A 27341-nucleotide genomic window follows, 5' to 3' on the forward strand; every position below is an offset into this window, starting at 1 on the left:
TCGATATCCTCATTACGAACGGTCGTACATAGTAATGTTCATTGTAATGTAATTTCAAACGAAATGTTTTTGGACGTTCTATCGAGCGCTTATATTCGATTGAACATAAAATCACTCGTGCGTAAAATGCATTTCCCCCGTCTAGAGCCGATACCATGATCCTAAAATGACGCGAACAAGCTCTACATTGAGTATACAAGTCAGCTCTCTATGCTCTCGGAAGATCTAGAAATAAACAATGATGTCAACAGTTAAAATTCCAAGATGGCTGCCGCTCAGATTTTCAAATTTTCTGGCCGCGCACTAGCTAACTGTAAAATATGGCCGCCAAAAGTGACTCTTATTCAAAATGGCGCCACGCATGTGGGGTTTAGGAGCTGCATATACTTGAAACTGATATTATTTGATGTAGCTGTGTTGTGATGTTTAAATTTATATTAAAAAGTTATCTTAACCCGTATTGTGTGTCCATTAAACAGCATTTTCAATCAAACATATTAATAATTGTTTATAACTTATAAAAATGTTTTCATTCAGTGTTATGTAGTTTGAATATGATACCAAACTATTGTAAGCGTACGAGCTACGCAATATAAAACCATAATCAATAACTACAAGCATAGAGAGTTAAATTACCATATTTATTTTATAACAACTATTTAATGCATGTCGTGGTACAATAATGGTCGGTTTAGACTCTTATTCACTCATATAGAAAATTTATTTTTGCTTCCTTTTTGCTTATTTTATGAAAAAAAAACATTCAAGACGAAAATGGGGAGATGTCATATTATATATGTGCTTTCCCTTGGATTTGTAGCTGCTCTGAATACTGGTGAGTTGATTATATGTTAATAGGTTATGACAAAAACAAATTATAAACTTGTTCATGTGTTTGAGTTTCATATAAAATTATAAAAAAATAAAAATAAATAAAAAATATTACAGCGACCGGATCGGTATTCTCTAGCTTTAAAGTACATTGTTAAAGTACAAAATAGGTCTTTCATTTCTAATAAGAGAACAAAATAATACTTCAGTATTGAGTTAAGCTGCGTCGGAATAGACCATATACAGCCATGTTCGAATAAGAAATGTCATCAAACATTGAGGTTAAATATAAGATTTTCATCTTTAAACAAGCCAGCATTCAAAAATGACTTTAAGTAGCAAATAAACTACAATTTACCATTGTAAATTGCAAATATTGAAACACATTAGGAATAATTATTTTCACAGTTCATGTTCTTTTTAAATAGACATTTACTTGCTGCTATCAAAGTTAAGTGATGATAAAACCCCAACCTGACGCATAAATTATAGATTTGAATGTAAACACGATGAATGTAAACACGAAACATTATCTTTATTTATATAACATTAAACTTAAAGACTGAACATTACATCCTTTGCATGATAAAAAAAAACATCTGTCATATACTTATATATTATCGAAAAGAAAAAGTTCTTTACGAATTACAATCATGATATAGGAAATACGTTAACATTTATTAAAATATATTTGTTAATGACAATTATGTTTTCAGCGTACATGTATCATTTTTTAGTTTAATAATATTTTACTGCTTTTTGAATACAATATAAGAACATTATTTCCACAAAACAACATCTTTAACAAAATACAAAAGGGTTGAACAACAAGTTCTAGCAACATTAGTAACTGTCCTTCCCTTAAGCATTATAAGATATAGAAACGAAAACATGTTTAAACACTATACACATGAGCAATTAAAATATTAAGACGGATACAAAAAACAAAGTAGCAAATAGATTTCGACTTTTAATTTAAAAGAAAACAAACACATTTGCTAATCAATTTTTTAAATATTAAAATTAAAAGTAATTTTCCAGCACTTGCAGTATGTGATGGTTTGTATGGCTGTCCAAATATGTCCTTTATAAGGGGAATTAGAAGAATTAAAATTCGAACAACGATTGTTTCTTTTACATGTACTTATTTGTTATTATTTATATTTTATTTATCTATGTGTATTTATATATATATATTTATTTGAACCTCATGAAATAAAGAGTTTTCCTCGTCTGATAAATTTTCTTTTCCATAAAGGTACTTGTACTTAATGGATGAAAAGGTCGAATGGAAGTTAAAAGTTGGAGTCTTTGGACACCAAAAAGGTTACAATGAAAAAAGAAATGCTAAGCATCCTCCTCGATATGGCAAAACTCACAAACAGGGGAGTTTGCTAAGTGATTTCTATACAGCTCATCATTCAAATTACTACATCTTTTTTTAACGTGCATGGTAAACAGATGTTAATCTTTCTCCAATAAAATAATATTTAGTGACAAGTGTGGGTTTGAATTTATCCTTAAGTTTAGTTTTGAACACATTTAAAGAAGTCGAGCCACGTATATCATTATCAAGACTATTTCATGCCGAAATTGCTGAGGGTATAAATGATCTAGAAAATATTTCTGTTCGTCGTGCTATTATTACGTAATAACCGTTATTTCTTAGGTTATATTGGCTAATTTCTGATACAAAATTTGGGAACAAAGTGTCCAGATAACTTGGAAGCTCCCCATTTTTAGCTTTATACATTATTGATAATTTTTGCATTAAACGGCGATCTGCTAAAGAGACCCAACCTATTTCGTGCAAAAGTCTTTTTATAGACACAGAGCGAGTCAATCCAGTTACTGCGCGCGCAGCTCCGTATTGATTTTTTTCATTTATTTCTTTTTCATATAAGGTACAACTATCCCAAATAACACTAGCATATTCTAATAAGGGCCTCATGTAGGAAATATAAATTTGATTTAATGCTGTTCTATTTAATTTGAACTTTAATAAACGCATACGAGGGCTGTCCAAAAAATTCGTGCACTGCAGTTATTGTCGTGAGAGTTCTTGATATAAAAACATTAATTATACATCACTTGAAGGGGAGATCTGTCTCGAATGAGAAAACAAAAGAAAAAAACGTGTAACCGGCATGTCGTGAAAACGAATCGTCATACAGTTACCTTGGTAACGTAATACCGGCGCACGACAAAAAAGTGGGTTAGTTCATTACTTTGATGCATCACGGTATTCTTAAAACACAACATATATGCGTTAAAATTCAGGGAAAAGTATGTGTACGTATCCCAAACGTCACTATAAAATATTACGTCATTTGCCCTATTGTAATGTCGTAAACAAACATTTGTGTGAGGTCGTCAATATTGTAATTACGTAAAAATGTCAGTCGCTAAACGTCTGGAAATACGGACGATCATACATTTTGTGCAAATATTGGTAAAACACAAACAAATACCTACAAAGAACTTATAATGGCAAGCGGGGACAAGTTCAGTGTCACCAAGGCTGGTTTTTAAATGGCACAAACGCTCTGTAGAAGGGCGAGAGTCTGTAGACGATGACAACCGGTCAGTCAGACGTCCATCCATAATGCCGGACTATGTGACGAGGGTTGTCCAATATATTCGTTCACTGGTGGGATATGTTACATGTCTGTTGCATAAGAACAATAAAAACTACAACAAACTATGCATTAATCTTTCCTCTTTTGACAGTAAAACAAATTATAACATAAAAAGCAAATGCCACTTTACAAGCAACAAACAATTAATACAACTACAGTAATGAACAAACCCAATTTTTTGCCGTGCGCCGGTATTACGTTACTAAGGTAACTTAATGACCATTCTTTTACACGACACGCCAGTTACCCGGCTTTTTCTTTTGTTTTCTTATTTGAGACAGATTTCCCCTTCAAGTGATATATAATTCATTTGTTTTTATTAATAACTCTTACGACAATTACTGCAGTGCACGAATTTTTTGGACAACCCTCGTATAACCTAACATTTTGGACGCCGAGGTAGTTATATTATTAATATGTTCATGCCAAGTTCCATCATCACTAAAGGTTAACCCCAAATGCCTGTGGTGTTGAATGTAATTAAGTTGAACATTGTTAAAGTACAAAAAAGGTGTTTCATTTCTAATAAGAGAACAAAATAATACTTTTGTCTTATTAGGATTAAAGGTTACAAGCCATTGGTCTGCCCATTCAGTAATAATTTTAAGATCAATATTTAGAGTAATTTCTATATATTTAGAATCATCGCTTGTAACTGATAAGGAACTATCATCTGCAAAATGACGAGTCAAACTAAGTTAGTTTTCAGAAATGTCATTAACATAAATCAAAAAAAAAAGAAGAGGACCAAGCACAGATCCTTAAAGGACACCAGCATTTATGAATTTTGTGTCAGAAAAAGAAGAACCAACAAAAACGCTTTGGTTCCTTGACTCCAGATAGCTAGCAATCCAAGTATTCAAATTATTTGTAATGCCGCACTGATGCAGTTTAAACAGTAGACATTTATGCCAAACACGATCAAATGCTTAAGAGATATCACAGAACTCTATACATGTTGATTTCTTTTCATTAAAAGCTTTACATATTTGATGTTAAATGTCAATGAATTGATATACAGTAGAATGCCCTTGAATAAAACCCGGATTGATATTTGTAAATTAGATTGTTCATATGTAAATGGTTGTAAATATATTAAAAAATAATGTTTTCTATAACTTTTGCTATGCAACTTATTAAAGAAATTGGTCTGTAATTAGAACAAAGATCGTGCTACCTTTTCTAAATAATGGCATAACACTTGCGTTTTTCCAACATGTGGGAACGATTAAAAAGTGTACATAGAGGTTTACAATTGCTAGAAGATGTTTCTTTAAGCATACGGTGACTTATCCCATCTGGTCCACTAGCCTTTTTTATTACTAGTATTAAGCATGAAAGAATGTCTTTAAACTTCTTCTTCGTTAATGCTTATGTCACACAAAAATTCGTTTGTTTTAAGATTGAAAATGGGTAAAGAAGTATTAGAATCATCAATAGATGATACAGAGACAAAGTAATCATTGAGCGCATTTACCTTTTCTTTATCAGTAAATACATACAAGTCATTATTAAGTCTTAATGGCGGTATTATTTCACATTGTTTATTATCTTAAACTAACATTTTCACAATTGTCCACTATTCGCGAGGATTATTACTACTTATATCGTTGGTTGTTAATTCTAAATTATTAAAAAAACTTGTTTCGCGTGCTTTTTTAAATTATTAACCTTGTTTCTTAAACGTTTATATAAAATCTGACGATTTATTAGTTTTAATTGCACGTGGTTTTTGTCTGTCACGTTTACGGGAAGTTCGTTTTATTGAATCGTACCATGGTCTGTCGTATGGTCGTATTGTATCTTCTTTATATGGAATGCATCGTTTTGTCAAATCTAAAAATGAAGAAGTAAATAAATCGGAAGCCTCGTCTATAATGCCATTAAATAATAATGACCAATTATATGAAGTTATCAATTCATTTAAGCGTACAAAGTCCGCATTTTTATAATTCTAAACACAACGCTTATAAGTATTAAAAGGAAGCGCTTCAAAATGAATAAAAATATAACAAGCATAATGATCACTTATGTCTCTCGTAGTTTCTGAAACACCAAAGTCAAATGATTTTATTTCGCTAGAAATTACTATTGGGTCAATAAGTGTGTCAGATATATTTGATACACGAGTCGGCTGATTGATAACATTACTCATATTATTAATAATTAAGATATCAGGTAGTTTATGGTTTAAATGATTGAGTTGATCTTCGTTTACATCACCAAGTAAAACAATGTACTTTGACAACTCGTGCGCATTTTATAAACAGTTATCCAGTTTCGACCAAAACTCAACAGTAGTATTTGGGTGACGATAAACAGTGCCTATCAAAATGTTCTCCTCCTTATCTTTAACATTAATCCATATTGATTCTTCAGAATACATTTCAAATTCAAAAACTCTTTTTGTTACCAATTATCTGACGTATAAATAATAATCCCCCCTGAATGGGCAGTGTTATTCTTCCTATATAAGCATCAATATCCATCCGACATGCATCATTTTGATTGTTAAGACCCGGGTTGGTTTCTAAGTGCCTTAGAACCTATAAAGTAAAATAATCGTAAATATTCTGCAATGCTTTGGGACTGTTTTCGAGGTTATTATTGCAAAGAAGAAGAAACATGTTAATAGAAAATATAAATTAAAGCAAACAAAAACCCAGAGTACATATATACTTCTAAAATACATTTCTTTTAACAAACCAAAAATATATAAAAGGTGTTTTTGTGGGTATTGTTTGAAAAAAATTGAATAATGAAAACAATGTGTTCCGTTATAATACAATCCTATAGCCGCTCTCCAAGCACCAATGTTTATATTACCCATTGGGAAGTAACAAAACGAAATGCAGAGCAAATGCTATGAGCAGCCATTGATGAATAAAAGAAACTGAAAATGACATTTTGAAACATAACAGACAAATCATCACAACAAAAATACACGAAAATAAAATAATCATTTGATGCTTATTTATATAGAACAAATATTTGCGAGCAGAGAAAAAACCGACGTCATTTAAAAATATAAATACTAATTTGAAGTGACCAAACTTTAGCTATGTTTAGGGATCTATAACATAATTTTACATGACTAGCCACATTTTTAACAAACACCTTGTATTTGTAGTACGTTTTAATTTATGTATCATTTGATGATTACATGTTGTCTATTTTCGTAAAAAATCGTAGTAACTCAACAGATTAAAATATTTTTCTGCAAAACTGTTGTAACTTAAATACGTACAGTTTTGCACTTAAAAATAAATGATTGTTCTTTTCTATAAACGCAAGACTATAGCAACTGTGTAGTAACTACGTTTACTGTCTGACAAATAATATATAATTTGTCCCAACGTTTTTATGTAAGACTGTAGTAACTCACAAGGCAATACATATTGATATCATCAATTATTAAACAAAGAAGTTGACACAACTCATGTTCATTTTTGAATCATTCTATAATTTAGCAACATACTTTTTTCTGTGTATTTTAGATATTTTGCTAAAAATGCAAATGAATATGAAATGTTCAGCTGATTTCTAACAATAACAAAGGCTTCATGGATTTAAACAGTTAAATAAGTTAACCTTTACTCATTAAAAGTACTAGTTTGAACCAATTTCAGATGTCCTAAATAAGTAAAAATAACAACATGTTTAGAAGCATTTAAGGCCCCATGTTTTTAAAAAACAACTTGATATATGTTCAATTGGTTAGTTTCGTTTCGAGTAAAATAATGTTTGATTCACAAAAATTGACTTAAAAACTAAACTATTTGCATCTGAACATTGGCCTGCCAATGACGATCAGTTTATAAATAGCAGAAAACGTTCAATAAAAGCTACAAATATCGTCTGCCAAAAGTGCAAGTAGATTTATGAATTTATATTTTTGATATTAGTAAAAATGCATGAAAGTGTGATTTGTTTTTATAGTCCTTGTTGGTAGTATAAGGATATTTTTTTCTAACAGTTAATCATGGGAAGGCACAGCACAGGGCGATTGCAATCAACAATGCAAACGTCAATAAACATTTGCATGCATACCTAATGATAGAAAGAGTTATTATTATACTTGGGGTTTTCGGAAACCGATGAGGACGTTACTTCTTATGAAAATAAAATAATACAAATTGCTTAATTCGTAATTTTATTCATGATTCCAATCAAATGTATCATTGTGGTTATTTATCGTACATTAGTTTTAAACATGTCACGGAAACCTCTCTATTCTGTAGTCTTTCCTGTATTAGCCAGTTAGAAATACATGTACTAAACTGTTGGCAAGTATTGTTACTGAAAGAAAACTAAATATATATTGTAGATGTCAAATTTATATAGTATTCTTAATGTTTTCGCTTCAGCGTAATTCATTTTCATGTTGCATAATAATATAAAGTTAACGTTTAAATGTTTCTGTTAAAAATCAAATCAGATGAAATAAGAGAATTAGAAGTTTGTTTAGTCCGTATAAATGATGGGATTAAAAAATCAACTTTGTGTTAGCGATTCAGTATCAGTACTGGTACTGCAAAATGACTACAATTATTTCTTAGTCATGAAGAAATTGGAGATTTTTAAAATAAAAGATGATTATGTCCTACATTAGATTTAATACATTAAATAAGGGAATACTATGCATGTCTAATTGTATTGCCACCTCTGTAATAAAAGTGTCGACATAGAAGAGAATCATACTTGTGACTGCTGCACAAAATAATATCTTATTGGCACCACAATTATTACTAATATGAAGAACAATTCCCCTGAAAGTTACAATGAACACTATCAATTATCTTATTTCAAGTATTATTAGTTGAGTAACAACAGTGTTGCAATCAATATTGTAAATATATGCCCTCAGTTTGAACATGTAATACTGCAGTAAGTCTACTAACAACTGTCTTCCACTCGGAATAATTTCTAATATATAATAATTTTAGCGCAAAAGTGTAGTAACTCAACACAGTCCAAATATCTAAGAGAAACAACAACAATTTATTTTAATTTATTTGCTTTCTTCCAAACTATGATACAACGTAAGTTTATTTTACCTATATTCAACCAAAAGTAAAATAAAATATGTAAATTGAGTGTAAGAAATAAAAACAAGTTTGTTTTGATGTATATTGAAAAATTTCAATTTCGATACTGTGAAGAATTGGATGAAGACGAACATGGTGATAACGAGCACAATGTAATCACACTTATAAAAGTATTTAACTCTATCTATTACGTATTTAAGTCAAATCCAGTTAAGGACATTCTATCCTGTAACAAATGATAAGTTTGAAAGCATGTCTCATTTGATTGATTTTCTTTCTTTCTTTTCTTCTTTTTTTTTGGAGGTAGGGGGGGGGGGCGTTGCACAAAAACAGTGTAAGTTATTTTAGTGATTCTTCAGCTTTACTGGAGGAGAAAAAACTCGGGCATCTCTCTTTGCAAAATGTTTCAGACTCAAACGGTCATCTGAGTACAATTAATTACGTTTCTTGATCGTACACATACGTTTCAAACACACTTCTGAACATTCAAATGAACTTCTGTCATTATGTATGTTATAAAACGTTTATGTTTCTATTAGAAACTTGTTAAGAATTTGATGATTTTTCGGCGAAATTGAAATGGTAAAGTTAGATAAGATCAAAGTGCTGGAGGCACTGAAACGACTGATTAACTAGCGACTTTAAAGAAGCATACCTCCAGATTCATGTTAATTTTCATGAAAGTTTGAATATGTATTGAACATTATAATATTGTGAAGTTACCAAAATAATGTAATTTACACATTTTCATTGGCACTTAAAACCCAAGTAAATTACCAACCAGATGTCAAAATATGCCAAAATAGCTCTTTCTGCGTTAGTAACGCAGTAGAAATATAGTTATTAATACTGAAAAATCGGTTATTTATCGCACATAACATGTAAATTATTACTAGAATTTTGAATCGTTTTACTTTTCCGTTTTCTCTTTCATAAATTTCCTTTATCAAATTCTTTTCTATCCAAATATCAAGAACATTCTGTCTACTACTTGAAATCGTCCTGGGTATAAATAAATGACAGTTTATTTATATGATCAAGACTGTGAACATCATGTTTTGTGAACCTAGTAATCGTGCCGATAAGATTTTGCAAACAATCTGGTGTACCTCTCTTATTATTTTAAGCTTACACTTAGTATTAAATTCCAAAGAAAATTACTTAGGGGTTTAACGTTTGATTACGGTAAAACCATTATAACCGAAATATAATTGACAGTAATGCCTGTGACTGTGATATGGTTAGTTCATGTGTTGAAAATACTAAAAGAAAGCAGCTCTTGAAATTTTCAAAACAAAATCCTGTATTTCCGAAACAATTTACAAAGGCTTTTAATACACTATCTGTTAAATATCCGAACTACTAGTATCACCCACCTTATCTCTGGAACATATTTATGAAAAACAATATTAACAAGGATTGGTGGCATTCAATGAACGCAACAGCCACACGACCAACCCAACATAGGGCCAAATCTAAGTTATCCAAAAAAAAAAAAAATAATAAGAGAGGACGGAAAAGTAAAAAATTTCAGAGCTGTAGGAAAAGTAGGGTTCTCCTAACTTATTTATGCAAACATATGCATCCAGATCAATATCTATCCATTGTATGTTTTGAAATCAGTCACTAGTGTCTTAACAACAAGAAAGTCGGGAGACGAACCTGAACTTTGAAGTTTTTTATCAAATCAAAATTCAAAATATTTACAAAACTATTAACAATGATTATGTCATGATAAAACAGGCTATTAGGAATAAAACCCTGATTTAGATATGCATCGTCCCTTTTCCAAGTTTGTATACAGTTTAGGAGATTGAAGTGTTGTTTGTTTGTTCGTTTAGTTTGAAAGAAGGCTTGGGTTTAAAGAACAACAACTATAAAATCAGTTTTAAGTTTATAAGTTTATTTCACTAGTTACAACAATAATCCAATAATATGACAATTTAAGATAGTTTTCATTTTTTTAAAGCGCGTAAAAATAGGGGTTGAATTTGCCAAAAACTGGCGCGGCAAAAAGAAACCGGCAGCTATTCTAACCTATATATCTTGATATGTTAACCATAACCAAGTTAATGCATAATATTTATTAATTAAACGATAGCAACCAATTAAATATGGACACATTTGTAAAGTGTGTGTATGTCAGTTTCCAACTCGGTACTTTAACCAAATTCATCAGCTTAACGGAGTAACGAACTATGATTACAACAATATTAGGCTTTAAATGTATTGAAATTGATTTTGAATACTTTTTCGCACATGACTTTATGTGCACAACAAGAAAGCTCACAAACAAACCAATAATTTGCTCTTAAATTTATGCAATGTTGGTATATTCCACTTTCGCACTCCGTTTAAGTATGCGTGTGCTTTGTCCGTGTAAATTTTTTTATAATAGCTTGTTTACAGCTCTGTTTAAATAACTATAAAAAATGATCGAAAGATATACCTACTTCTATAATTGTTCCTTTAGTTTCTATCACTGATTCACTGTTGCTCAATCAAGAACATCGAAGAAAGGTATATCTCTTTCAATTTAGGACATTAATCTCCATTTTGTGTGATCTGTGTTATAAAAAAGCAAGACATGGAGTTCAGATGCGCAATAATATAATCACGCATGCATGATAACCGCCGTATGAACACATCTGCGGATGTTTCTAAATTCAAAGTTTTACTGTTTCATGTTTAAATGTTGAATTCTGCTTAAGCCGGTGCTAGGGGGCGTAGACGGTAACTTGCACTTTCCAGTACCGTCCATGAACAGGCTCAATCCAACCGAGCCTGCAACATTTTATCGTGTTAGGCGTTCTTCAAGGATTCTGTTTTTCCCTATTTCAGACCGAAAATGATATCCATATGGGCATGTAACGGGAGTTTATGATGAATGTTGTTAGATTTATAGGTTTGTGACTGGCTGTACTGTCTGACATATTTTTGACCGTAAAATATATATCTAAACTTACATTTCTGTCACAATTAAAGATACTGTTAGCATAAACAGAAAAACGCGATAAGATTCAGATTTCATTAAGAGCTTAGAAATATTGCCAGGCTTTCTTTCCCTTTCTTTCCCCTTTCAAAATTCCATTTTATTTAGTTCCGCCCATTGTTTTCTCGTTTAGGGCACACGCATTTTTTTACTTGGGGACCATATGCCGCTTTTCATGGAATGGCACTAACGTGTCACATTGAAGGTTCCATGATAACCGCCATATGAACACATCTGCGGATGTTTCAAAATTCTAAATTTTACCAGTTCATGTTAAATGTTGAATTCTGCTTAAGCCGGTGCTAGACGGTAACTTGCACTTTCCAGTACCGTCCATGAACAGGCTCAATCCAACCGAGCCTGCAACATTTTCAATTTTGCCGTGTTGGGCTTTCTTTAGGGATTCTGTATTTATCTATTTCTATAAGCTATAATAGTTTTTATTTTCCATTTTTCCATTTTCTTCTTATAATTTTTATTGTTGCCACCAATGTTATAATTTCCTATAATAATAGGAAACAAGATTAATTTGTGACTCCTAAAATGACAGCTAACCTTTTGATTGATATATTTTGTACAGAGAAAATTAAAAATTATTAAATCCAGAATGAGTTGTAGTCGACTTCAACTGTTTTTCAGAAGCAGCAATATCACCCCTGGATAAAATATATACGGCTTCTGTTGATACTGACTTGACAATTCCTTGGAGTTTTGATCATGAAGCAGACATGAGTTTAGTTGTTTGGTCCCATACATCCATGGCTACAACTACAACAGTCATGTCTAAATCTGGAACTAATGCTCCTATAGTTTTCAATAACTTTAATATTGAACATGTTAATAATGGAGAAGTCAAATTGAGGTCAGTTACAATGGACAATGCAGGCATATATTATTGTTTAGTGTCTTATTCAGTCGCTGCAGGATACCCAACAGTAACTGGAACTGCTACAATCTCTATTGAAGGTAAGGAACCGAAATAATGTATGTTGTTGAAATATTATTAAACAGTTTCACTTAGAGACGCTTATGCAAAAAATACAATCTTTTTGCATCAGGAATTTTTGTTACGGTTGGTTCTAGGCTCTTTAATCTCCCTAAAGTGTGGTAATGAGGGCATTACTAGATAACTTAAAATTGGGTTTCACTTCTTGGTGCCATTCTTGGATGTGGGGGGGGGGGGGGGGAGGCAGCGTCCTGTGAACATTGCCTTTGACTTGTTGATCTTTTTTATTGTTTTTTTTTTATGTAAGGAACAAATAAGTCTTCAAGAAAAATGAAATTCTCACACTTATAACAATGTTCTAAATTAAATAGAAATTGTTAGGGTAAGTTGGACGGATGATACTTGTTTTAGACATCTGTCAAAGCCTTACGATCTATTCAGCTGCAATATGCTATCATAATGGACTTTTCTGTATAACTGTGTATGGCTATGTCACTGTACTATGTACCCCTGTAATAATTCTTTACTTCTGGAGGTACGCCAGTTAAAGATGGAACTTGAGTCACAAACAAGAAAGACTGTTGACAATTTTTTTATTACAATAAGTGTTTAAATGTTTATAAATTTAAAAGATAGTTACATAAAGTATAACGTCAAAGTACTGTAAGGTCATATAAGCTTTACAAAATGGAAGATTCAATTTTGGTATATTCTTTAAGCTTAGTTATGCCTTTATTAAGAAAGCAACACAGAATACTCAATATTTTTGTTTCAATATTTCTCACTTTTTTTTCGTAATGTTAATATCCGTAGGCCTTTGAGAGTTATTCTTACTGTAAATGCAAGTGAACAACGTGACTAAGAAATTTGTACTCTTATAGGGTAACCTGGTCACGTGGTCTATTTTCAAAATAAAATCAAATAAAATGGCCGCCATTTCTTTACGAAGATCACCCCGATAGGACATCACAAGAGTGACTATAACACCCAGAAAATTAAGTGGTTTGCACCCTGGCGTGTTTTTCTCGAAAAAATCTTTTTGTTGAATAGTCAAAAAGTAAACATCCGTTTTCATTGGAAGTAATTGCAATGTGAATAATAATGTGTCAAACTTGAACATGCAGGCGATTGAAGCATGCAACAAAGGATCATTTAACAACTTTATTCAGTGAAACATTACAGATATGGTGGACAGACATAGGAAATCATCGTTATTTTGTAAACGCACTTTGAAAAATCCAGGCGAAGAATATTCTGGATACAGAAGGGTCAGATTTCACAGATCATAACCTTTTAAATGGGATTGTGCTTTGTTTTCTAAATAAAACACAGCTTATTTTATGTTTATGACTGGTAGGTATCAGAAGAAATTCAATTAATCACAGTATTTGTTAGGGGTAATAAGATAAATATTACATGGGTTGGTGAGTAACAGTAAAAATGTCATCCCTCGTAAAATACTCTAAATCCACGGGATGATATTATTAATATGACCCACAAACTCATTTGTTATTTATAAAATGTAGTCAATAAACGGGTACCTCACAACTGATTTCTGTTTTGCTCACTAGTTTCGAAAGAAAACATATATAGTCTAGCAACTTGCACGGTATTACCCAGCTCTAGTCTGTAGAAACGTCACCAGGTCCTTGTCCCATTAATAACTTGGGAAGAAATAAGCCTCAGTTTGATTAACTTGTTGGGAACATTGACCGTAGCTCGAAGATGACCCCTATTGATTTTTACGCCAGTAGGTTAATAACAGCATGGCCCTGGTGATAAAATCGACCGTATTATCAAGCAATGTATACCTCAGTGCTTGAAGTGCTTTATTATGCTCCCCGAGAAATTTCGGGGGAGCATATAATCGCCGGGTTGTCCGTCCGTCCGTCAGTCCGTCCGTCCATCCGTACGTCCCGAATTCTTGTCCGGCCCCCAACTTTGTTATTTGAAGTCGGATGTTACAACAATTTACAGAAACGATCACAATATTGAGACGACGTGTGGCGCGCAACATTTGGGTCGCTACCTTGAAGGTCAAGGTCACAGCATGACATTGAAGCAAAATCGTGTTCGGCCAATAACTTTGTTATTTGAAGTCGGATGTTACAACTTTTACACAGACACGATTACCATATTGAGACGACGTGTCACGCGCAACATTTGGGTCGCTACCCTGAAGGTCAAGGTCACAGCATGACCTTGAAGAAAAATCGTGTCCGGCTCATAACTTTGTTATTTGAAGTCGGATTTTACAACTATTTCACAGAAATGATCACCATCATAAAACGACGTGTCGCCTGCAACATTTGGGTCGCTACCTTGAAGATCAAGGTCACAGCATGACCTTGCAGCAAAATCGTGTTCGGCCCATAACATCTTTATTTGAAGTCGTATTTTACAACTATTTCACAGAAATGATCACCATATTGAGACGACATGACGCGGGTAACATTTGGGTCCCAACCTTGAAGGTCAAGATCACAGCATGACCTTGAAGCAAAATTGTGTCCGGCCCATAACTTCGTTATTTGAATTGATTATACAACTATTTCACAGAAATGACCAATATATTGAGACAACATGTTGCGCCAAGGTCGGTAGACATATGTAATTGAGTAGAAGTGCAGTGCAAAGAACAATAACTCTGCATTGCCTAAGTTTGGAATTATCACATTTTGAACTTTGTGTTGGACATAACTCTGAAACTACAAAAGATATACTTTTCTGTGTCCAAATCCTAGTCGGGGAGCATTACCCGATTCAACCGGCTCTGGTTTATTCTTTTTTTATTTAAATCAGTTAATTATATCAATTTATTTATTTTCTTGGGCCATCGTCAGTAAACACAAGAATCACCAAAGGTAATTCAATTAACTGCAACGAACATGCAAGTTGTTGGAACAAATTGGTATAAAGAATTGACAGATGTGGTTTTTGCTTTTTATATTATTTATTCATATATTATGTCGTTTAATCATACAAAATAATTTTTCGTCAAAACACTCTTTACATATATTTTCCCAGAGAATGCAGTGTGAAACGGTTTATTTAGTTTACGGTCCCGAGATTACCGTACTGATTTTTCTTTACCAGTTAGGCACTTTAAATCGAGCTGAAGGCGTACACGATATTTTCGAAGGGTTTTGTTAAATGTTGACGCATATTTCATAATTTTAATGCGCACATACGCAAACACGGTTCTTATCTGAAACTCTAGAAGCCTAGCATAATGCCAATACCAAGTTTCATTAATCACTTATCATTCATTCTCAAAGTATTGATTGGAAATAAATTTTATTTTAATTTCAAATGCCTACGCTTTGACATTAAAATAATATTATTAGTGAGGGTAATTTTTTTGACCACCATTACTGTCAGAGCTAAGAGTAAGTTATCTGTTCCGCAGATAACGACTGTTGTGACTGATTGGACAGGTAAACAGGACATATTTTGACACGTTTGTATGTACGAGCCAAATTGCAGTATGCTCCTACTTGTATGGATTAATACAGAATAACATGCTAGTGTCTGTATTACAAATTGACCAGAAGAAGCTGAGCCCTTCTTTTGATTTTGCTAAACCTGATAAATTTATATTATCAGACATTTGTTTGGTAGTCTATGTATAATGTTTGCAATTATAATATGCGTTTCATTATTTACATTTCAAATTAAACAAATACTTCTCAAGTTCACGCCGAGCGAAATAATATGCCAAAGGTTACATCTATAAGAAAAAGTCCAAAATGTTTTTTGCCAAATGTCAAAAAATATATTCAATTCAAAGTTAATCAGTTTAATATTTTCAAATTAGCAGGAGGTAAAATATTCCATTTTCTTCATTTTATTTCAAAAGGTATTGAGGAGAGTGACTGATTAAGTTAGATTTATCAGGCATGCACTTTATCAATAGAAATTAGTGTAATGAAGTGACAAAAAGAAGAAAAATCTGGATGATAATTCATCCATCATTATGAATAATCCTTTTTTTTCTTCAAGGCAAATGACATTGAAAGTTAAAACATGATGAAATATATAAATGCCACAGGGTAGAATTAACGTCATTTTAATATAACACGAAGAAAAAGCCTAAAAACATAAATACATGATTATAACGCAAGTTAATTTAAACATACATAAAATACAACAATACAACAATTGAGCGATGCAAATAAGAATTATTTCAAGTACTAGTAAATAAAAAAAATAAAAGTAATCTTATCACAGCGTCTCAATACAAAAAGTAAATAACTTAATAATAAGTTATTTTCTATCAAAAATTCTATTAAATAAACTTATAGAATCGACGCAGAAGTACAATTGTGTATCTAAACTCGTAAGAGAATAAAGTCAAAAAGAAATGGAGAAGGAAAGTTCGCGGGAATTTGGAAGAAAGGAAATGTTAAAAACCAATGTGAGACTTTCTCTCAATCTCCTACATACAACGTACAACACGACTGGACATTCAAAAACAGTTCACAAAATTGCACGAGATACAGACAAAGTTGAATTGTTTCGGCCGTTTCCGTGAATTTCCGCTAATAAGCGTACATTACGAAACCATCCGATACAATACAATCGCAGACGATAACAGACGCCACGGAGACTAACGACAATCGACGCATGTGCGGACATTAAGGATACTTTTCCCGCGACTAAATTACAAACATTACACGGCAAAATGAACAATTAACATATCAAATAAAATGACCCGTGACATTTTCCCCTGCTAGGAGAAAAATGATTCCTGACATCTTATCAACATATAAAACAGCTGTCTCAAAACTGAAGTACACATAATTAAAAACAGAACAAAATTAGTTTGCATTATAAAATCAGAACTGCATTTGATAATAACATGTTTCAATAATATGTGTAACTTATGAATTTATAGAACAGTAGTTTCTTGAGTAAATATGTGTTTTACAAAAACAATGCTGAAATAGAAATCAGTTTTATATGAAACATTGCTGATAAATTTAAAGGTACTGCAGGTTCGTCTGAAAACTGAAGGTATGTAATTGCTTCAGGTTAAAAATAAAGGTATATTTTCAAGGTATAGGTTCAATATTACTGAAAATAAAGGTATCTGAATTTTAAGGTGTAGACTCAATACTTCCGAAAATAAAGGTATATGCTCAATTTAATTGAATTTAAAGATATTCACAATTAATGCGAAAATACATAGTAATTATTATATATCTCTTGAACAACTGATTTCGGGGTAGAGTTATAACTATATCTAGGGAATAAAAATATTATAATAAACAACCTTAAAAGAGAGCTAAAAAACACTTTAGTAATAATACATAATCAACGCTAATAAATGTTTACACATTTAAATTGAGTAAATTTATTCAGAATAAATGTTAATTTAAGCTGAAAATAGCTGAAAATGGGAAAATAGTTCAAAATACACATAAAATTGACTATGTTGATACTCGTGATATTCTCCCATGCTACACGAAATAAATTTCACCATCTTGATGAGTATTTTTTACAATAGCAGTGATAGGAGTTACCTATTCCCCATATCTAATCGGTGCTCTCCGGACTCTTTGAGGTCTCTGAACGTAAACTGAGGACTGTTGCTGAGCCTGGTGACTGGTATTGGCACTTGGAGGCTCGGAACAGAGACCTTAAGAAAAAATATCATTATTAACACCTGAAACATAAGATTCAGAATTAACATGAGAATTAGACCTAGAGAATGTTAATTTTCTGAAGTAGGTGTACCCATCTAAAAGAAGACCTAATAGTATTATAAACACTAGGAATACCACCACAAATAATATGGGAAATGCTAGACGGCTGCCCAGGTCTGGTCAACGTGACACGGGGCTTTGGTATCGGTCTCCTCCGATCTGGGATTATATACTTCTCAGTGGTTTCAGATTCGTGGCTTGAATCTGACTCTAATCTGAATTCCATGCTAGTGTCTGATAATACAACATTTATCAGGCATCGCTTAAAAAGGTCCAGCCCTTCATTTGCTACCTACCGATCCTGATAAATTTTATATCAGACACTAGCATGGTATTCTATTCATCACGTTTGCAATTTTAATATGCGTTTCTTTCTTTGCATTTCAAATGAAACACAAACCTGTCAAGAACCTCTAGAGTCCATGCGTCGGGCAGTAATATACCCAGGGTCATATCAAAAAGAAATGGTGTCAAATGATTTTACTAAAATGTAAGAAAGGCTTGAATATTAAAAAAAAATGTATTCGATTCTAATATTTTAAACAAGTTACAGGTAAAACTATTCCATTCTCTTATATTTATTTCAATATGACTGTATTGATGAGGTGCCTGATGAAGCTAATGGTGACTGATATATTTATCAAACATGCACGTTAATTATCAACAGAAATCAATGTTATGTTAATGACATGATAAATGATTGCCAACATGTCCTGTTTTTTTTTTTTTCTGTTTTTTTTTTTTTTTGGTTTTGTTGTTTTTTGTTTTGTTTGTTTGTTTTTTTTTTGGGGGGGGGTGTTGGCTTTTTTTCAAATATAATATCAAAAGAAACAATAAAATAAAGCAAAGTAAACTTGTAATTGAACAAGATGCATCAGTCTGACTTTTATTAAACAGGACTGAAGTAAAACATTCAAACTTATTTCTGTAATAAATGAAATATGGTTGCATATTAATTTAAACGCATCCACCAGAGCATTACAATCATCTTCAGAGAAGACCTAAACAAACTTGTATAAAAACACACCAATTAAGCGTCTGTACAATATATAAGTCGTACAGATTTAACACAAACTTTAAATAAGTCTACAAATAAAACAACGAAAAATACTCGAAAATACTAAAAGTGCATTACGACATCATATCTTTGTTAAACTCGAAATAAATCTACAATTTCAAATTTATTCTTAGTCGTAATCGCACTTTCATTGAAGCTATGGATAGATTTTCCGGTTTTGACAATCTTCAAGTCATACCTTTTGAATTCGGGTGTGTTCGTCATTCAACGGAATCACACTAACCGGTCTTACGAAGCAATAAAATACACGTTACCAATAAACATACCCCACTGCGAACTACATGAACAAGAATTCGGAATATCCTGTAAAAAACTCGAGTTTTACCATTGAAAAAAAGTCAAAAATGTTGTTTTGCCTTCTATGTACTTTTTACCGTCATCGCAGAACGGAACTATATTGGCGCGTGAGATTGGTTCCCGTTCTCATTCATTACAATGTAATATACCATGCTGCGTATCACAAAAATGAGAACCAACGTTAGAAATCGTGAGGATTTTTTGTTTCCAAAGTTTATTAATCGATGTAAATCGAAGGGATAAAATGATAAAAATCGAGTACATAGATAAAATAAATGGCAAACGCAAATTATTAATTTATAAAAAAGAGAAATAATGAAACTTTCAAAGCAGTGTGAATGGATGGGTGAAAGCACCGTGGGTATAGATGTGTTTGGTGACGTTTCTGATTGCAACGCCGCTCAATGTCGAAACGGTCAATTGATATAACAAAATCTTCGACCGTTATGTCGAAATGGTACCGTTGAATAGGACATATAAATGGAGTAGGAAGGCAGGCGGGTAGGTAGTTAGATAAGTATAAGTATGTCTGTCTGCCTGCCTGCCTGCCCCCTCCACTATCTCTCTGTCGGTGTGTGTGTGTGTTCGCGCGCGTGTGCGTGTGTGCGTGTGCGTATGTATGATCTGGCATTGTAGAAATAAAACAAAAATAAGAAGATGCCAAATTATTTATACTTAGTTTATACTTGTACATCAATCTAAATAATCATATAAGAAAGTGTTATAAAAAAATAATTCAGTTATGAAACGACAATGTTATAGGTTGATATTAAAGATTACAATTATTCGTTTTTCTAGTCACATACATGTATAAAATGTTAAAACAAGGGAATTAAGCACAAGTAAAATCTTTTTATAGCGTGTAAGAGTAGTTTTGGTAAAAGATGACGATTTTAAAACTTCAACAAGCGCTATTGACTTTTTTACCATTTGCTTTGCTAGAAAAGTTCTAACTTTACAAAATAAATGTGTCCCTAAATTAAAAAAATGCCACGTAAATTACATTCTGTTTGAGAATGTTAAAGTTTTACACACAACTTACTAACAAACTGCATCTGTTGTATTATCAGTTTTAATATGTAAGCACGTAAGAGATAATATATGTTTAATATTTAAAGCCGAAACAATTATATATATACTTTCAACTTTGCAAAATGATAACACTTATCACATTATGTTTTATTCATTCATTTAAAACAATAACTTCTTGTCAAACATGTAGCTACGCTTAGAATCCGAAATAATATATCCAAACCGGTTGATTTTTAGCGCTTGATAAAATCACTGTTTGTCGCTGTCTACGTCCTCGTGATAAAAATTCTTCGCATTCCGAACTCCAATGAGCGATAGAATCACAGTTTTTGAATATATATTATTTCTTAAATCAAAAACATTTAAATTTGATTGCAATGGCAAAGAAGTATTTTCTTAACATAATTTGTGGCTGAGTTCATATTTAATCTAATTTGAAAACAGACCTAAAGAATTTTATAATCGAGTAATTATATAATATATGTTATTTATATGCAAAATATTATTTAAAAATTTCATTGCAAATAATTCATTTGAAATAATCAAGTTAACGTTTTCCATTACTGCAAATTTAACATCACTAGTAATACTATTTCAATAAATTTTGATAAAAAAAATACCTTCTTGAAAAAGAGAAAAGAATACTCCAGAAAAAAGTAAATCTTAAATTCAAGTCAATGGTTTGAATTTAAAAAAAAGTATCTTAAACTGTCTATTGTGCCATATATACATGTTCTAGAAAGAAAAGGTGCGTTAATGTAAAACACGATGAGAGTTATGTTTAAGATTATTGTTTGAATTTAAAAAAGTATACTTCCAACATGCTTAAGAAATAAATATTGGTAATTATTGCCTTAAAAAGCGAATGGCGCATGCACGGATTCATTGATAAAACGGATCATTCCGAATATTTTATTCTGATTACGTACATAATTCATGTGTAACAGAGACATTCTATTTACAACTGCTTGCGGGAATCAACCATAGAATAATCACACCGTATTACCGGCGGCAGTGATGGCAGATCACTGCAGCTGAGTGGCAGATAGCTGAAATTTACCGCTCCGGTTCAGGGGTTATAAATTTTGGTTGGTATTATTTATATTACACAAATACGGCACATTTTATTGCTATGAAACTATTGTCCATTGACTGGAAAATACTATTAGGTAATTTTGGGACTCGTTTTTCCTGTTTTTAGACTATTTTTGAGCAGGTTAAAAAAGTGACAGCTTCGGAAAATCCGTGAAAATGTCCTATTTGTTGTTCAAAAATATCTCAAGTTTTAATTAAATGGCAGGATTTCGTGTTTTTTAATATAGACGTTCATCCATCGGGGTCACGCAAGCCTATTATTTACCCCGGGAGTCTTTTCTTGAAAGTTTTACAGACGTTCAATCTGGTCTGGTCGAAGAAAAAATGCTGCCATTGTAGGCAGATACTTATTTCAATTCCTCTATTTTTTTCGCCCTTTTAGTCGGAATTGAGACGTTAAACTATCATTTCTAACATTTTCTCAAGATAGAAAAGTTATTAATGCGGTATGTGCATCGAAACAGATTTTTAGCAACACGCAGATACAATACAAAAAGTGTTGATTCAATACGACCAAATTTCACTATAAATACCTGTAAAGCCATTAAGATGAAGAAATTCATTTTTCTATATTCATGCATGTGTGCTTGATCTGCTGTGTCTACATGCATACAATACAATATGTATCTTAAGTTTAGCAGCGCATAATTCACTGCCTTTTCAAGACATAACGCTATTTGCATACAACAGCTGTAACTTCAGTAAGTGGATATTCATTTGCTAGCATATGACATTATTTTCTCGAGGTTCATCGCTTTATGACATATAAAGCCTGAAATTTATTTAGTCGGCGCTAATGCTGCAGAATAGAAGTTACTAAGTCGAGGTTATATAGGGAAGATTATTAAACCTTTCAACTGACAAGATCTGTGGACATCAGTGTATCATAAAACAATGTATGTTAATGCAAAATGGACATTAAGATAATATTATCGACAGTTCAAATATTTTCCTATATTATCAAGTTCTTGAAAAACACGACAAAGGAGATTCATTTCTATAAATTTTCATGTTTGAAATCGCGTCGAAGTTTGCCTTTGAATTACATTTACTATGCTAAAATATTAACAACAGTACTTACAGTAAGGTGGACATACAACGCGTTCCATGATAACCGCCGTATGAACACATCTGTGGATGTTTCTAAATTCAAAATTGTTCTATTTCATGTTTAAATGTTGAATTCTGCTTAAGACGGTGCTAGGGGGCTTTGACGGTAACTTGCACTTTCCAGTACCGTCCATGAACAGGTTCAATCAAACCGAGCCTGCAACATTTTCAATTTTGCCGTGTTGGGCTTTCTTTAGGGATTCTGTATTTAGCTATTGTAAGATGCATACGGTATTGTAAGCATGTAACCGACAGACACAACAGATCAAGCACACATGCATGAATATAGAAAATGAATTTCTTCATGTTAATTGCTCTATTTATAGTGCAATTTGGATGTACTGAATCATCACTTTTTGTATTGTAACTGCGTGTTGCTGAAAATCTTTTTCGATGCACATACCGCATTAATTACTTTTCTTTCTTGAGAAAATATTAGAAATGATTGTTTAACGTCTCAATTCCGACTAAAAGTGCGCAAAGAATAGAGGAATTTATAAAAGATTGACTTTGATTTTCTGTCAGAATGTTAGCCACTTTCATGGTATTTCTGCCATCGACGGCAACATTTAAAATAAGTATCTGCCTACAACGGCAGCATTTTTTCTTCAACCGGACCAGATTGAACGTCTGTTAAACTTTCAAGAAAAGACTCACGGGATAGATATTTGGCTTGCGTGAACCCAATGGATGAACGTCTATATTAATAAGACAAAATCCTGTCATTTAGTTAAAACTTGAGATATATTGAACAAAAAAAAACCCCAGATATTTTGACGGATTTGTCCGAAACTGTCACTTTTATCCTGCTGAGAATAGTCTAAAAACAGGAAAAACGAGTCCAAAATTACCTAACAGTATCTCCAGTCAATGGACAATAGTTTCATAGCAATGGAATGGGTCGTATTTGTGTAATATAATAATACCAACCAAATTTATAACCTACCTGTACCGAGCGGTAAATTTCAGCTATCTGTCATCACTGCAGTGATCTGCCATCACTGCCACCGGTAATACGGTGTGATAATGGAGCCAATATAAATTTACTGTTGATAAGTTTTCTTCAAATATTTCATAAGATATATGCTTATTCCATTTAACAAATATATCTTGATCTACATTATTACCACGACACGCAACAACTTAATACTTTAAGCGTAATAATAACTGTTTAACTGTATATTTGAATCGCCACAACGAAAATGTTTTTCTGAAAGCTGAATTTCACACAAAGACCAAATTTAATTAAATTTATCAAGCTCAAAATATGTTACATGTACCTTATCAGATATCACATAAAAGGTTACACAGCCACTTGTTGATTTAACATCCGTGTTATTTGTGCCGTGTGGCGGCTGTAAAAAGTCTCCCCGTACATTTAATCAATGATGTTATATTTTCGATCCTTAAAGATCGTTTCAGCCGACATTATTGTTGTGCTTGTGGTATTTTAAGTTTCAACTTTTCGGCCATTTTCTAGTTGGGTGGTTCAGTATTCCTCACTTGAATTGTTGAATCACCCTTAGGATGTGTGGCCTGCTTTTTAAATTTGTCCTTTTGACGTCGTATCTGTGATACGCAGGCTTCATAACCTCAGATTCCCTTTCAAAATTCCTTTTATTTAGTTCCGCCCATTGTTTTCTCGTTTAGGGCACACGCATTTTTTACATGGGGACCATATGCCGCTTTTCATGGAAATGGCACTATCGTGTCACATTGAAGGTTCCATGATAACCGCCATATGAACACATCTGCGGATGTTTTTTCAAAATTCTAAATTTTACCAGTTTCATGTTAAATGTTGAAATTCTGGCCTAAGCCGGTGCTAGTGGGCTCGGACGGTAACTTGCACTTTCCAGTACCGTCCATGAACAGGCTCAATCAAACAGAGCCTGCAACATTTTCAATTTTGCCGTGTTGGGCTTTCTTTAGGGATTCTGTATTTATCTATTTTATAGACATAGATGGTTAATCATTTCAAGAAGAATTGTGTTTCACTAGATACTTAAATTTATTCCTTTCGGAAACTTTTGCTGAAATTTAATCTTCAGCTGGTATCTTTTAAGATTTGAAAGTAATCAAACGTATAAGAATAGATGTGATTTTGGAAGATGAATTTAAACGGTCAGAAGATCTTATTTTGAAAAGTGCTTGTTGCTTTTAGATGAGAGTTGCACGTTTTACTTTGCATAGAAAAAAAGATTACCAAAACATTTGAAGAATATACTGTATACAAATTAACTAACTGAATTAAAATGTAAAGATATATAAAGTTGGATTACTTCAACGAAACGTTTATTTATTCGTAATATTGCCTGAACAAAATTCACTTCAAACATTAACTTTGTGTTTAGTTTTGTGATATGTAAGTACAGTGAATTGTTTTACATTATCAGTTTTAACACATTTTATTATACATGTATGATCTAAATATAGCTGCACTACAGTTGGTCCAAACTGAAGTCAACGGAATTTTTTATATAATCATATTCACTGGGTGTAGAATCATATTCACTGGCTGAATTTGATTTTCTCTGTCTAAAATAGGTTAAGGACAATATATTGTAGACTGTAAATTACGCATGCTTATTAAAAAAATTGTTGCGTTTTGTTCTGTACGGTACTTTTTCCGATTAAAATAACAATACTCCACTATTATAGTTTAAAGTTTACACCTCAGTGATGATTATAAACTTGAATAACTTTTATATGCGCAGCGTTCTTGTATTTGTTGCACGCCTGACAGTGCGTGTGTTTTCCGCGCTTCAACGAAAGAGGCAAAAGTGTTCATGTACTTTCTAGGTTTTTTTAGATTTCTTAAAGCCTATTCATATAATAAAACAATTATTGACCAGTGAGCCATTGAATATGATGTGATATTCACTGCCAGAAATTCAAATTTCATTTGCATGTAAATATCACATCATATTCAATGGCACACAATTAATTATTGTATAGAATACATTTGGTCTTTAACTTAAACATTCTGTTCACCCGACAAATTCAAAACAGAAAAAACAACTTATGTTATTTGTTTACACATACAGCATTGTTTTTATATTTTACAAATTATTCCTTTTTTAATATTATTTTCCGTTCCGCCAGTTACATTAGTGTGGCAGTGCGATGTTAACACGTCTTCTGTTTGTTTGTTTTTCTTTTAAGAATGAAACCAATCAGTCATTATTATAAATATACATGTATTCAAACTATCGTATTATATGAATTATGATTCAGATATAGACGGCGATTGTTTACTTATTTTCTTTAGCATCGCAAAACATACCATTTAATGAGAAGAATGTTCAGTAGTAATCGTGTAAAAATTACATTTATCAAAGGCAATGATGTCTACAAATAAAAGTATATATATGTATCATGACGTAACATTAAGTTTATTTCATATAAGACATAAAAGTTTCATTTTGGATTAATTGCTTTTCGTCGTCCCCTGTAATTGTCTTCTCTTTTGAATTGTCCAAAAAGGATGTTCTATAAATATAATGTGTATTATTTACATTGGTTGTTTCCGAAATAAAGCTATACAAAAGCTTATCTCTTTAACGATTTTGGTTCATTACACTTCTTGGTGAGAATGTAGCTTAAAATCAACAAATGCAATGTTTATGATATTTGATGCGTTACATATTTGCAGGTAATTTTTATGTATAACTTTTTATTTAAAGTAGGTGAGTAATACAAGCATTATACACTCATGAGACTGTGAACGGAGACTTAATTATGTATCTTACAGTTATCTTATTTAATGTTAACTATTTTGAAGCCCAGACGACCACAGTATCAGTTACAGTATTTGAAAGTGATGACGTTACATTTGCCTGTACTTTGACAGGAAGTTTCACTTTACCAGAATGGAAAGGTCCACCACAGTTAATGAAATATACAAACCAGGATGATACCTCTGAAACAATAAGTCCTCAGGCGCCCGCTGCAGGCAGATTGCAATATGCAAGTACAAAATGTAATAAAAAAGATTTGATTCTATCAAATGCACAAATAAGTGATTCCGGCGACTACAGTTGTTCGTATAAAGCATTAGGAGTACATACAGTTATCTTTCAAAAAACAGGGAAAAAATTTTGGGGATATAAAAAAAATTTTTTTATTTTAAAATGGGAAATAAAGAAAAAAAATTAAACAAAAACAGTTTAGGAAGAAAAATTTGGTATCAACCCGACAAGTTCAAAAAAGATGCCCTTTTCCAATTTTTATGTTTTCAACTTTATTTAAATTACAACAAAAAAATCACAAAAAATTAACCCCGACAAAAAGGCCAGGTGTTTGCCGATTGGTGAATGATAACTCGGGGCGAAATCTCTACTTCTTGTTTTGTTTTAAATCCTTTTTGTTTACTTTTTGCAAGAAAATTTATTTTTTGTTTGGGAATTTTAAAGATTTATGGTTGGGGTTTTTTAAATTAAAGTAAACATTTGTTATAAAAACCCAGGTACTTTTTTGGTTTGATTAAAGTATTTTCCAAAAAAATAAACCTGGCCCCTTTAACCTGTTCGTAAAAAAAGACAGGATAAACACTTGGGGAAACT

General features: G+C 32.2%; 1 protein-coding gene across 1 annotated transcript in view; it reads left to right on the forward strand.

The window, feature by feature from the left end:
- Positions 1–674: 674 nt before the first annotated feature.
- Positions 675–27341, forward strand: part of LOC132754290 (uncharacterized) — a 28502-nt gene continuing 1835 nt past the window's right edge. The window contains exons 1-3 of the mRNA XM_060744904.1: positions 675–835; positions 12150–12476; positions 26561–26838. Of these exons, the coding sequence (XP_060600887.1) occupies positions 775–835; positions 12150–12476; positions 26561–26838 (666 nt within the window). The 5' untranslated portion in view covers positions 675–774. The remainder of the gene's footprint in view (positions 836–12149; positions 12477–26560; positions 26839–27341) is intronic.

This window comes from Ruditapes philippinarum, unplaced genomic scaffold, assembly GCF_026571515.1.
Source record: "Ruditapes philippinarum isolate M1 unplaced genomic scaffold, ASM2657151v2 ctg959_1_1_1_1, whole genome shotgun sequence".
Lineage (NCBI taxonomy): Eukaryota > Metazoa > Mollusca > Bivalvia > Venerida > Veneridae > Ruditapes > Ruditapes philippinarum.